This window comes from Phoca vitulina, unplaced genomic scaffold (genome assembly GCF_004348235.1).
Source record: "Phoca vitulina isolate PV1807 unplaced genomic scaffold, GSC_HSeal_1.0 scaffold54, whole genome shotgun sequence".
Lineage (NCBI taxonomy): Eukaryota > Metazoa > Chordata > Mammalia > Carnivora > Phocidae > Phoca > Phoca vitulina.
In genome coordinates, this window is record NW_022589757.1 from 2,721,672 (window position 1) to 2,737,393 (window position 15,722).

At 37.6% G+C, this 15,722-nt stretch overlaps 1 protein-coding gene across 1 annotated transcript in view; it reads right to left on the reverse strand.

Moving 5' to 3' along the window:
- CATSPERE (catsper channel auxiliary subunit epsilon) overlaps positions 1-15,722 on the reverse strand; it is a 198,400-nt gene that overhangs the window by 136,230 nt on the left and 46,448 nt on the right. The window contains exon 6 of the mRNA XM_032389395.1: positions 1,456-1,480. Coding sequence (XP_032245286.1) covers positions 1,456-1,480 — 25 coding nt within the window. The remainder of the gene's footprint in view (positions 1-1,455; positions 1,481-15,722) is intronic.

Sequence of the window (15,722 nt, forward strand, 5' to 3'; positions counted from 1 at the left end):
TGTGCTTGTGCTGAGGGTCAGGGGAGGGAAGTGGTTCTGGCCAATTCTTTTGTTCCCAGAGGTGTCTCTCCATGAATGCTGCCTCTCTGGGACTCATAAATGAGCGAGTAACCTTCCCAATGTGTGCTGCAGGTGCTCTTCCAATCACTGTTTCCATGCTGTATGTCTGCTAGTTGTTTGCCTGACTTCTCCCCAAGAGCAGTGCAGTACCCCCTGGGCTGTATCCCAGTCAAGCTCACTGACTTTCAAAACTCCAGGCTTTAAACCCCACTGGTTGCAAGAACTCACAAAATTCAGCCCCTCTCACTTTCCAAGCCAACTGGTATGGGGATTCATTTTTCCTGTGTGCTCCCCTCTGTGCTAGTCTATCTCTCACCCTTCCCTCCCTTCCACAGTGGCCATGATCTGTTTCTCTCCCAAACTGCATCTCTGCACTTCCTACCTTCTTCAGTGTGGCTTCTTTTCTACCTGCAGTTCTGGAGTTTATTCTGCTAGTCTTCAGGTCAACTTCTGGTGCATTTAGAATAATTTGATAGTATCTAGTTGTATTCATGGAAAGAGGCAAGCCTAGGGTCCTCCTACTCCACTGCCATCTTCCATCCTTGGACCAGATTTTTTTTAAATTTAAATTCAATTAGCCAACATATAGTACATCATTAGTTTCATATGTAGAGTTCAATAATTCATCAGTTGTGTATAACACTTAGTGCTCATCACATCACCTTCATCACACCCACATCACATCACCTCCTTAATACCTGTCAACCAATTACCCCATCCCCCCATCCACCTCCCCTCCAGCAACCCTCAGTTTGTTTCCTATAGTTAAGAGTCTGTGGACCAGATGTTAAAACCTTTTGATCTCAAGACCCCTTCATAGCCTTAAAAATTATTGAGAATCTCACAGAGCTTTTGTTTTATGTGGGTTAGATCTATCAATATTTACCATGTTACCATGTAACAAATTAAAACTGAGAAGATTTGAAGATATTTATTAATTTATTTTAAAAACTATAATAAACCAATAAATGTTAACATGATATATATTTTTATGAAAAATAACTATTTTCCAAAACAAAAAAAATTAGAAAAATTGTTTTACATTTTACATTACAAAATGTCTTTAATATCTGTCTTAATAGGAGAAAGCTGAATTATCATCTGTGCTCTTACATTCAAGCTGTTTTGTATATGTTATTTTGGTGGAAGCATGTGGAGAAAATCTACCCTCACACAGATATGTGGTTGGAAAAGGATAGACCTCATGGAACTCCTGAAAAGGTCTGTGGAGCTCTAGGGGTCCTCAAACCATATCTAAAATATCACTGCACTCTAAGCAAATTTTGTTGAAAAATTAGTTTGGAAAATTCTCCTTCTGGGAAACATGAAAGATTAGAGGTAAATAAGATAGTAGTGATATAGGAAGGATATATAAAATTTTTAAAAAACTTTTACCTGGGTTAAATTGTGAAAGAAATTTCTGTTGGGAAAAAGAGGAATCATATTTTAGTAAACAGCACACTAAATATTAGTTTGAATATTCCACTTTCAATATACATATTCCTAAGTTCTTCCATATTCTCCTTATATTCTATTACAGATATATAAACAAATACTAAATGTTAAAAAAGCTACATATGTCTATAATTAAACAGAACTATTGATTCTCACATGTCATCATGTGTCAAAGGGCTGAGAGGCTTGAATCTGCATTCTGCCTTAACAATACTACAAGTTCATATAGCTAAAGTTGCATGAGTATTAATCTTTAAAAATGTGACATGATCATTTTGCCTAAGAAAACCTGTAGTGTTTACATGCTGTAATTTATGTCAAATACAAGTTCATTAATTAGCAATGCAAATCCTTTATTAATCAGCCTGTCAATGTAAATTTTCTGAAAGGGACAACATTCATTTGTATGTTAAGGTGCATGTTTTTTAGAAAGTGATTTTTTTTTTCATTTAAAGATATCTATATTTTCTTTATCATATAATCCATAAAAGTCAATGCCTCAGGACTCTTTTATTGGCCGATTGCTGCACAATGCCCAGTACATTATTATATGTAAAACAAATGAAGATATTTCAGGAACCAGTAAATATGTATGCAGTGAATGTCTGAGACCCATATAAGGAAAACAAAATTTCATACATTCAACCTGATTTTAGAAAAAAAAATGAAAATAAGTACTATAAATCTTTTTTTAAGATTTTTTTTTATTTGACAGAGAGAGAGAGAGAGAGAGCGCTCACAAGCAGGGGGAGTGGCAGGCAGAGGGAGAGGGAGAAGCAGGCTCTCCACAGAGCAGGGGGAGCCCGATGTTGGGCTTGATCCCAGGACCCTGGGATCATGACCTGAGCCAAAGGCAGATGCTTAACTGACCGAGCCACCCAGGTGCCCCAGTACTATAAATCTTGATAGGCAAATGTGCTAAGAGTTCACAAAGTACTAAGTTGATCAAAAAGATCCATAGCTCCAGGGCTGGTATGTCTGCCCTGTGTTATGCTACTTGTCAGAGGTGCAGGAAATAAGAACAGAAGTGAAAACTGAATTACTTATCTGGAAAGGAATATTTAAAGGCAAAAGGAGAAATGTACTGATAATATGAGAAAGCTTTATTTAGTATTAATACTAAAAAGCTTATAAAAAGTAACCTTGTAGAGAGATAGTATCAGCTGATGTTAAAGTAATAACCTTGATTCCCATGGATGATTAGCAACATTCTGTTGGATCTTTATCAGTTTGCTTGGCGTCCTTGAATTGGTACACAGACTGAAGTGTAGAATAAGAGGGTCAAGGAAAGAAACCTGAATGGAGCTAACATTTAAGGTAAGGACAGATCATAAAAAGCCAAAGAAAGAAACTGGGAAAGGATCATCATAGAAATAGAAGAAGCTGATGTCACCAAGATGGTGCAGTAGAGAAGCCAGTCTCTGTGCCCCCACAAAAATCAATAATTAGACAGCTATCTACAAACAAACAGTTCTGGAGCGCTCAAGAGTCAACTTAAGAAACTTCAACATAGTGGAACAAAAACCCAAGAACAACTGCACAAAAGAGGAAGGAAGAATGCTTCATTTTTTCCATATCCCCCCATCTACTGAGCTGGCACTGCTCAGCGCCAAGAGGGAAACCACCAGCTAGAGAATTCCCTTCTCCAGAAAAGGGAACGCAGGGAGAGGGACCAGCTTCCCCAGTCTTTCTGGGTATTGCATGAAGGACCTGCTTTTGTTTCACCCCACCCAGGGACCAGCAAACCTAAGATGTATAGAGATGACTAGGAACAAGGAAGAAGGGCAGGGGTTACCAGTATCAGCCACACAGTAGGAGCAACCAGGGTTCCCAGTGACCTGCTCTTTAGAGAGGACCTGGCAGCTTTCACCACAGAAGAAACAATTGATCAGTATAGTCACCATGGACCCCTGCAGATTTCACTAGTTTTTACCCCACAGGTTTATGCATTTGCAGATGCCAGCTGCCTGTGTCCCTTCCCATTCCCCTCCCCTCACTCCTGTCAGAGAATGGGATCCACACAGGCAGCTAGCCCCAGCCTCTGCAGCTGTGCAAGTGCAAGATGCAGCCCAGAACCCCACAGCTGACCTCCACCCCCTTGTGGGTGCTTGGGGCTAGCTTCTCCAAATGTGTACCTATAGGCCCCCCAGCCCGACTTCCATTACTTGCTCTGCTACCATGAGCATGTCTGTGGCAAGACCCCGCAGCAATGGGAATATATCCCAATGGCCAAGGCTCTCAAAGCTGTTTGTGAGCCCAGACATGGCCCTGTCTACTATCACTGGCCTCCATTGCTGTTCTTGCATCTATGGTGAGACATCACAGTCAGGGCTCCTATAGCTGCTAGTGTGCCTGCATTCAGCCTGGCCCTTGCCCTCAACACTATGTGTGTGTCTGAAACTGACCTCTGCCAGTACACTGAAAACTACAGCAGGCCCCCACAACTGAGTATGTGCACACCACTGGCTTGGGCCACTATGACTTCCTGCTCTGGTCCCTAGTCACTGGACCTGGAGGAGCTGCTTAGAACCCTAACAGCCCTTGCAGTGACTATGGACACTACACAGCACTTGCCCGATACCACACAGCTGTTGATGTTATGGACTCCAGTGGCCTGAGCTAATGAGACATCATGCCTCCCTGAACCCAAAGATGCCACATGCCCCTGAGGTGCCTTACATCATGAGACCTGGGGTCATAGCACACTCTACCCCGAGGTAAAGGTTTTCCTTAGCAAAGTTAGTCTTCCAAAATTTGGAAGAGGTGACTGCTTCTTCAAATATGTAGATACTTATGTGAGGCTAAAGGGAACATGAAGAATCAGGGAATCTTGACACCACCAAAGGCACACAGTATATTCCAGTAATGAAGCCCCCAAAATGGAGATAAATACCCTAAAAAGGAATCAAAACAATGGTTCTAAAGATGCCCAGAGAGCTACAAGAGAACAAAGATCAACAATTTAATGAAATCAGAAAAACAATAGAAGAACAAAATGAGAATTTCAAAGATAGAAAACATTAAAAAAAAAACACAGAAATTTTGGAGCTAAGGAATACAATGACTACATTGAAGAATTTACAGGAGAGCTCCAACAGAAGCCTGGATCAAACAGAAGAAAGAATCAGTGAACTCAAAGGCAGATCATTTGTAATTACCCAGTTCAGAAAATAAAAAATAAAAAAATAAAAAGGAATGACCAAAGCCTGTGAGACTTATGGGATACCATTAAGAGAAACAATCTATGTATCACTGGGGTCCTAGAAAGAGTAAAGGAGAAACTTAGAAACTTAAAGATAAAATGGCTGAGAACTTCCTAAACCTAGGGAAAGATTTGATATTTGATATTCAAGTTCATAAAGCTGTCACCCCAAAATTACAATCTAAAATGATCTTCTCCACAACCATTATAATAAAACTGTCTAAAACCAAAGATAAGAAGGGAGTTTTTAAAGCAGCAGGAGAAAAAAAAAAAATCCTCTCATACAAAGGAATCCCCCTTAGGTGAACAGTTGATTTCTCAGCAGAAACCTTACAGGTCAGGAGAGTGTGAGATAAAATATTCAAAGTGCTAAAAGAAAAAATTGTCAACCAAGAACACTTTACCAGTAAATCTTTCCTTTGGAAATGAAGGCAAGATGAAGACTTTCCCAAACAAATAAAAGTTGAGGGGGTTTATCACTACTAGAATTTCCTTACAAGAAATGCTGAAACAGTTCTTTAAGCCAAAATAAAAGGCTTTTAATAAGTAAAAAGAAAACATGAAAATACATAACACACTAGTAAAGGTAAGTATATGATGAGATTCTGAATAAGTTAATATTGTAACAAGGTGGTGTGTTAGCCACTTACCTTTAGTATAAATGTTAAAGGACAAAATTATTAAAAACAGTTATAGCTAAAATAATTTGGTAACAGATTCACAACATAAAGAGATGTAGAGTTCTGGGAAGATGGCAGAGTTGGAGGATCCTGAGCTCACTAAATCCCACAGAAACACTGACATTAACAGCCATATGACTGCAACTAATACAGAAAGCGACCCAAAGACTAGCAGAACAGACTTTCCACAGTTAATCACAGAGAGGAGGCCACACTGAAAAGGGTAGAAGGGGCAGAAACATGGTTGGGAACCCAACACTCTGGTGAGATTAACCACAAACGGGAGGAACATCACAAGCATGGAGAAGCAAGAGCATCAGACTCCACACCAGGCACCCCAGGTATTGGGGACCCAAACTGGGAAGACGAGTAACCATGATATTTGGCTCTAAAAACTGGTGGGGCTCAATTTCATGAGTTTTTATAATCAATAGGGCTTAATTCTGAATACCATAAAAATCAGTGGGCTTAGCTCCAGGAGATCCAGAGGGCAATAGGAAACTGAATCCCCACCCTTAAAAAGTCAGCATAATAAATAACCCAGCCACAATATAGCATAGAAGCAGCAATTTGGAAAGGGCCTGAGGTATATGGCAGATTTATTTACTGAGGTGTAGATTTATTTACTAATCTCAGAATGTGTGCTGGAGCAGCAGGGAGAATCTTTAGGAGACTTCTCCAAGAACAAAAGAGGTGGTAGGCACCATTTCTCTGCCCCCTGCCAGCCTGGACAGCTGAAACTTGTGGGAAATGGCATGAACACAATCCACATATCTTGCCAACACTGCATGCTCCGCCTCCACGCTCTCCTGCGTGTCCACCCCATCCAACCTACCCCACTTAGCAGGTGTCCCTTCAAAGTAGCTCCTGCCACATCCCTACTACTTGCAAAAGTAGTCTTGGCAGGGACAAGTGGCTCTCCAAAGTGACTCCAGCCTTGCAGAGAGGGGAAGATAACCAAACACACACACACACACACACACACACACACAAACACACACACACACACACACACACACCAGTGTTCCCATAGTCCCAGCAGCTGAACCTTGTAGCTGGCAGTGTAGAGTGAGTTCCCTGCTGGTCGGTGTCACTGCAGTTCCAGCATACATACTTGGGGCAGGCATCTGGTCTGACTATGACCTTACTCAGCAACAAAAAACTCTCAGGGACAGCACAGGAAGAAAGCCCTACAGTTCAATGTGACTGTAGCACACGCAGACAGACTGGGGGCAACTTTTGAGTCTCACTGCCAACTCCACCAACCAACTAAAGCCTCCCAAGGCATAGGCAGGGAGATCACCCTGCAGGTTGGTGCAAGCGCAGCCCCAGCAAATGGAATGGGGGCAGGCATCTGGTCTAACTGCCAGATCCACCCACCAATGAAGGCCTTTTGGGACAAGGCAGGGAGGGTGCCCTGTAGGTTGGTGAGACTGCAGCTGAGGACAGGCATCTGCTCTGACTTCTGAAACTGCCGAACTGCAAGCGCATAGTGGCTCCAGATTGGTCCCTTAATAGCACAGGCACTAAATCCCACCAGGTGCACCCACAAAAGGCAAAAGTGAGCCAATGCAGCTGACTGGACTGAAGGCAAATGTGACTTAGCCACAGCAGTAGCCACAACAGTAGGGCATACAAAACCCACATGGGAGACACCCCTGACGTGCCTGGTTCTGGTGAACCTAATGGCAACCACAAATCAAAAACCCTTAATAAATACACGATAAATAAAGAGAAAGGAATCCAAGCATATCACTGAAGAAAGCCATCAAAATACAGGGGAATTGAGCAAAAGAAAAAGAAAGGAACCAAGAGGAACTACAAAAACAACCATAAAACAAATAACAAGATGGCAGTAAGTACACACCTAACAGTGGTTATTTAAATGTAAAAAAAGTAAGTGCTCCAATCGTTTGTGTCAAAAGACATAGGGTGACTGAACAGATTAAAAGTAAGATGTATCTATATGCTGCCTACAATAGACTCACTTCAGAACTCTAGACACATGCAGATTGAAAGTGAAGGGATAGAAAAACATTTATCATGCAAATGGAAGTGAAAAGAAAGCTCAGGTGGCAATATTTACATCAAACGGAATAGACTTTAAAACCAAGACTAACAAGGGGCACCTGGGTGGCTCAGTCAGTTAAATGTCTACCTTTGGCTCAGGGCATGATCCCAGGGTCCTGGGATCAAGTCCCGCCTCAGGCTCCCTGCTTGGTGGGGAGCCTGCTTCTCCCTCTCCCTCTGCCTGCCGCTCCCCCTGTTTGTGCTCTCTCTCTCTGTCAAATAAATAAATAAAATCTAAAAACAAACAAACAAACAAACAAACAAAAAAACCCCAAAGACTAACAAGAGAGAAAGAAGGACATGGCATAATGATAGAGGGAACAATGCAACAAGAGGACATAACAATTGTAAATATTTATGCACCCAATATGGGAGCACCTAAATATATAAAGCAACTATTAAGACATAAAGGATGAAATTGACAGTAACACAATAACAGTAGGGGACCTTAACACCTCATTTCAATGGATAGATCATAGAGACAGAAAATCAACAAGGAAACAGTGGCTTTGAATTACACTTTAAACCAGATGGACCTAACAGATATTCAGAACATTCCATTTAAAAGCAGCAGAATACCCATTCTTTTCAAGAGCCCATTACACATTTTACAAAATTGATCACATGTTAGACAGAAAAACAAGTCCCAGTAAATTAAAAAAGACTGAAATCATATCATGCATTTTTCCTGGACACAATGGTATGTATGAAACTAGAAATGAATCACAAGAAAAGATCTGAAAAGGACACAAATACATGGAGGCTAAATAACATTCTAGTGAACAATAAATAAATGGTTCAAGGAAGAAATCAAAGAGGAAATAAAAAAATACAAGGAGATGAATAAAAATGAAAACACAATGGTCCAAAATCTTTGAGATGCAGCAAAAGCCGTTCTAATAAAGGCCTAACTCAAAAATACGAGAGATCCCAAATAAACAAGCTAACCTTACACTTAAGGGAGCTAGAAAAAGAACAAAGCCCAAAGCCAGTAGAAGAAAGAAAAATAATAAAGATTAGAGCAGAATTAAATGAAATCAAGACCAAAAAAAACAAAAAACAAAAAACCCACAATAGAATGGATCAATAAAACCAGGAGCCGGTTCTTTGAAAAGATCAACCAAATTGACAAACCTTTAGCTGGACTCATCAAAAAGAGAGAGAGAGAGACAGACAGACACACACACATACAGAGAGAAAGAGATTGAGGGAGAGAGAGAGATTGAGGGAGAGAGAGAGAGAGAGAAAGAGAACTGAAAATCAGAAATAAAAGAGGAGAAAGATCAACATCATAGAAATACAAACAATTATAAGAGAATATTATGAAAAATTACATGCCAACAAATTGTACAATCTAGAAGGAATGGATAAATTCCTAGAAACATAACCCTTCCAAAACTGAATCAAGAAAAGATAGACAATTTCAACAGACTGATTACTAGCAATGTAATTGAATTGGTAATCAGAAAACTACCCTCCAAAAAACAAAAGTCCACAAACAGATAGCTTCACAGGTAAATTCTACCAAACATTTAAAGAAGAAGTAATACCTATTCTTCTCAAACTATTCCAAAAAATAGAAAAGGAAGGAAAGCTTCCAAATTCATTCTATGAGGCCAGCATTGCCCTGATAACAAAACAGATAAAGTCACTATAAGAAAAAAAGAGAACTACAGGCCAATATCTCTGATCACAGATGTAAAAATTCTCAACAAAATATCAGCAAAACAAATCCAACAATGCATTTAAATAATCATTCACCGTGATCAAGTGGGATTTATTCCTGGGATGCAAAGGTGGTTCGTTATTCACAAATAATGACAAATCACATTAACAAGAGAAAGGATAAAAACCCATATCATCATCTCAACTGATGCAGAAAAAGCATTTGACAAGTATAACATTCATTCATGATAAAAACTAGGTTTAGAGGGAACATACCTCAGCAAAATAAAGGTCATATATTAAAAACCTGTAGCTAACATCATACTCAATGGCGAAAAACTGAGAGCTTTCCCTCCAGGGTCAGGTCCAAGGTCAGGAACAAGACAAGGATGTCCACTCTCATTGTTTTTATTCAACATAGTACTAGAAGTTCTAGCCACAGCAATCAGACAAGAAAAAGAAATAAAAGGCACACAAATTAGGAAAGAAGAAGTAAAACTATCAATATTTCCCAACGATATGACACTATAATATAGTAAATCCTAAAGACTCCACCAAAAACTACTAGACCTGATAAGTGAATTCAGTGAACTTTCAGGATACAAAATTAATATACAGAAATCTGTTGCATTTCTATATCCTACTAATGAAACAGCAGAAAGAGAAATTAGGAAAATAATCCCATTTATAATTACACCAAAAAGAATAAAATACCTAAGAATAAACTTAGCCAAGGAGATGAAAGACCTATGCTCTGAAAACTGTAAAACACTGATGAAAGAAATTGAAGAGGACACAAACAAATGGAAAGATAGTCCATATTCATGGATTGGGAGAACCAATATTGTTAAAATGTCCATACTACCCAAAGCAATCTACAGATTTAATGCAATCACTATCAAAATACCAACAGCATTTTCCACAGAACCAGAGCAAATAATCCTAAAATTTGTATGGAACCACAAAAGACCCCGAACAGTCAAAGCAATCTTGAGATAGAACAACAAAGGTGGAGGTATCACAATTTCAGATTTCAAGATATCCTACAGAGTGATAGTAATCAAAACAGTATGGTATAGGCACAAAAATAGACACAAAGAGCAATAGAACAGAATTGACATCCTAGAAATAAACCCATACTTTTATGGTCAATTAATCTACGACAAAAGATGCTAAAATATACAATGCAGAAAGGACAGTCTTTTCAATAAACAGTGCTGGGGAAACTGGACAGCTACATATAGAAGAATGAAACCAGACCACTTTCTTATACCATGCACAAAAATAAACTCAAAATGGATTAAAGACCTAAATGTGAGATCTGAAACCATAAAACTCCTAGAAGAAAACACAGGCAGTAATTTCTTATCATCAGTAGAAACATTTTCCTAGATATGTCTCCTCAGTTGGGGGAAACAAAAGCAAAATTAAACTATTGAGATTACATCAAAGTAAAAAGCTTTGACACAGCAAAGGAAACCATCAACAAAATAAGAAGGCAACCTACTGAATAAGAGAAGATATCTGCAATGTATATATCCAGTAACAGGTTAATATCCAAAATACACAAAGAACTTACACAACTCAACACCGTAAAAACTGAAATAATCCAGTTAGAAAATGAGCAGAGGACCCAAGTAGATATTTTTCCAAAGAAGACATATGGATGGCCAATGGAGACATGAAAAGATGTTCAACATCATTAATCATCAGGGAAATGCAAATCAAAACCAAGTGAGATATTGCCTCACATCTGTCAGAATGGCTAGAATAAAAAACACAACAAATTATAAGTGTTAGGATGTGGAGGAACAGTGTCATGCACTGTTGATGGGAATGCAAATTGGTGCAGCCCTTCTGAGATAAAGAATGGAGGTTCCTCAAAAAATTTAAACATAGAATTACCACATCATCCAGTAATTCTACTGCTGGGTATTTACCCAAAGAAAAGGAAATCATTAATTTGAAAAGATATATGCACCCATATGTTTATTGCAGTATTATTTACAATAGCCAAAATATGGAAGCAGCCCAAGTGTCCATCCATAGATATGGTATATTTATATAACAGATTAGTACTCAGCTATAAAAATGAAATAAAATCTTGCCATTTGTAACAACATGGGTGGACATAGAGAGTATAATGCTAAGTGAAATAAGTCAGTCAGAGAAAGACAAATATCATATGATTTCACTCACATGTGCTATTTAAGAAACAAACAAGCAAAGAAAAAAAAGAGACAAAAACCAGACTCTTAAATATAGAGAACAAACTGATGGTTGCCAGGGGGAGGGGCATTAAGAGTACACTTATCTTGATGAGCACTGCGAATGTATAGAATTATTGAATCATTATAGTGTACACCTGAAGCTAATATAACACTGTATGTTAATTACATTTGAATAAAAAAATAAACATAAAAATACACTAAAAATTTTAAAGAGATGTAAACTGTGACAGAAAAACATAAAATATGGGGTGGGGAAATAAAATGGTAGAGTTTTGTATGTGATGGAAGGTAAGCTGCTATCAGCCCCAAATAGACAGATGTTTCAAGTAAGCCAAAGGGAAACCACAGCGAAAAGAAAACAAAACAAAACCCAGCTATCATAGGTACACACAAGATAAAGGGAAGGGAATCAAAGTATACCATTGTGGAAAATCATTAATTTACAAAGGGACAGCAAGAGAGGAAGAAAAGAGCAGAGGAATACAAAAGAGCAGGGAAATGATTAATAAAATGGAATTGGTAAGTCCTTACCTAACAATAATCACTTTTAATGTAAATGGATTAAATTCTCCAATCAAAAGGTATAGAATGGCTGCATGTATAAAAAATAAGACCCCATTATATGCTGCTTATAAAAGACTCACTTTAGCTTCAAGGACATATATAGGCTCAAAGTGAAGGGATAGAAAAAGACAGCTCATGCAAGTGGAAACCAAAATAGAGTGGGGTAGCTATATTTACATCAGACAAAATAGATTATAAGTTAAAAAGTTTAATAAGAGACAAAGAAAGTAATTATGTAATAATAAAGAAGCCAATTCCTCAAGAGGATATAACAGTTGTAAATATGTATGCTCCCAACATCAGAGCACCATACATTAAGCAAATTCTAAAAGATCTGAAGGGAGCAATACACAATAATATAATAATAGTAGGGGACTTCAGTACTCCATTTTCAACAATGGATAGATCATCTAGATAGATAATCAATAAGGGAAAGTTGGCCTTGAACCATAGTTTAGACCAAATGGACCTAACAGACATATACACAATATTCCATCCAACAGCAACAGAATACACATTCTTCTCGAGCACACATGGAACATTCCCCAGGATAGATCAAATGTTAGGTTAAAAAAAACAAGTCTTAGAAAATTTTAAAATATTGAAATCATACATCTTTTATGACCACAATAGTACAAAACTAGATCAGTAACAAGAGGAAAACTGGAAAATTCACAAATATGTGGACATTAAACAACACACTGAACAACTAATGAATCAAAGATGAAATCAAAAGGAAATTCAAAAAATATCTTGAAACGAATGGAAAAGAAAACACAATCTAACAAACTTATGGGATACAAAAAATTAGTTCAAGAAGAGGCATTTAGTGTGGTAAATACCCACGCTAAGGAAAAAGAAAGATCTAAAGTAATCAACCTAACTTTATACTTCAAGGAACTAGAAAAAGAAGAACAAGCTAAGCCCAAAGTAGCAGAAAAATGGAAATAACAAAGATCAGAGCAGAAATAAATGGAGACCAGAAAAATAATAGAAAAGATGAACAAACCTAAGAATTGTTTTTTGAAAAGATAAACAAAATTGGTGAAACTTTAACTAGATTAAGGAAAAAGAATACTCAAACTACTAAAATCAGAAATGAAAGTGTAGACATTACTACAAATTCTACAGAAAAGCAGATGACCATAAGAGACTACTATGAACAATTATAGACCAATATACTTGACAATCTAGAAGAAAGAAATAAATTACTAAAAAGATATCATCTACCAAGACTAAATCAGGAGGAAGTAGAACATCTGACAGACTAATAATGAGTCAGGGATTGAATCAGTAAGCACAAATCTTTCATCAAAGAAAAGCCCAGGAATAGATGGCTTCACTAGTAAATTCTATCAAATATTTCAAGCAGAATTAATGACAATCCTTTTCAAACTCTTCCAAAAAACTGAAGAGGAGGAAACTCCAAAACTCATTTCATAAGGCCAGCATTACCCTGATATGAATCAGAAAAGGACACTACAAGAAATGATGATGAATAGATGCGAAAATTCTCAACAACATACTAGTAAACTGAATTCAACAGCATATTGAAAGGATCATACATGATGATCAAATGAAATGTATTTCTGGATGAAAGGATGGTTCAGCATATACAGATCAATAAATGTGATACACCACATTAATAGAATGAAAGGTAAAATCATATGATCATCTCAAAACATGCAGAAAAACATTTGACAAAATACAACATCCTTTCTTAATAAAAACTCTCAACAAATTGGGTATAGAGAGAACATATCTCAACATAATAATGGTGATATATGCAAGCCCACAGCTAACATTATAGCCAATGGTGAAAGGTTGAAAATTTTCCTCTAAGATCAAGAACAAGACTAGAGTTCCCACTCTCACCACTCCTATTCAACGCAGTATAGGAAATCTTAACCAGAGCTATCAGGCAAGAAAAAGAAATAAAAGGCATCCAAATCAGAAAGGGAGAAGGAAAATTGTCTCTGCTTGCTGATATCTTATATATAGAAAATCCTAAAGACTCCACCAAGAAACTGTTAAAAATAATCAAGTTCAGTAAAGTTGAAGCATATGAAATCAACATGCAGAAATAAGTTGTGTTTCTATACACTAACAATAAACAATCTGAAAAAGGGGAAGAAAACAATTCCATTTACAATAGCATCAAAAACAATAAAATACTTAGTAGCAAGTTTAACCAAGGAAGTGAAAGATCTCTACACCAAAAACTATGACATTGATAAAAAGAAATTGAAGATGACCCAAATAAATGGAAATATATCCCATGTTCATGGATCAGGAGAGTTAGTATCACAGTATTCATACTACCCAAAACCTATAGATTCAATAAAATCTCTATCAAATTTCCAGTGGCTTTTTTCCCCACAGAAACAGAAGAAACAATTCTAAAATGTGTATGGAGCCACTGAAGACCCCAAATACCCAATATTCACAAAACATATATATGACATAGGACTTGTATAAAGGAATACTACAAATTAATGGTAAAAGGACAAACAACCCAATCAAAAATAAGGTAAAAGACTTGAACATATAATTTGCAAAAGGTCATTTGGGAGTGGTCAATAAGCTCATGAAAAACACTCAACATCATTAGTCATCAAGGAAATGCAAATATAAACAACAATGACTGGGACTTCATCAAGATAAAAAGCTTCTGCACAGGGGCACCTGGGTGGCTCAGATGGTTAAGCGTCTGCCTTCAGCTCAGGTCATGATCTCAGGGTCCTGGGATCAAGCCCCGCTTCTCCCTCTCCCTCTACTGTTCCCCCTGCTTATGCTCTCTCGCTCTGTCAAATAAATAAATAAAATCTTAAAAAAAAAATCATCTGCACAGTGAAGGAAACAATCAACAAAACTGAAAGACAACCTATGGAATGGGAGAAGATATTTGCAAATGACATATCTGATAAAGGGTTAGTATCCAAAATCTATAAAGAACTTATGAAACTCAACAACTCAAAATAAATAATCCAGTTAAGAAATGGGCAGAAGATATGAACAGACATTTTTCCAAGGAAGACCTATAGATGGCTAACAGACACGTGAAAAGATGCTCAACATCACTCATCATCAAGGAAATACAAATCAAAACCACGATGAGATATACCTCACACCTGTCAGAATGGCTAAAACTAACAACACAGGAAACAACAGAAGTTGACAAAGATGGGTAGAAAGGGGAACACTCATACACTCTGGGTGGAAATGCAAACTGGTGCAGCCACTCTGGAAAACAGTATGGAGATTCCTCAAAAAGTTAAAAACAGAACTACCCCATGACCCAGAAATTGCACTACTAGGTATTTATCCAAAGAACACAAAAATACAGATTTGAAGGGGCACATGCACCCCGATGTTTATAGCAGCATTATCAACAATAGCCAAACTATGTTAAGAGTCCAAATGTCCATCAACTGATGAATGGATAAAGAAGATGTGGTGTATATATATATATACCACATATATACCACATATATATATATATATTCCATTATATATATATAATGGAATATTACTCACCCATCAAAAAGAATGAAACCTTGCCATTTGTGACAATGTGGATAGAGCTAGAGTGCATTATGCTAAGTGAATCAGGTCAGTCAGAGAAAGACAAATACCATATGATTTCACTCATTTGTGGAATTTAAGAAACAAAATAGATGAACATGGGGAAGGAAAAAAAAAAAGGGAAGCAAACCATAAAAGACTCTTAACTACAGAGAACAAACTGAGGGTTGCTGGAGGAGAGATGGGTGGAGGATGGGCTAAATGGGTGAT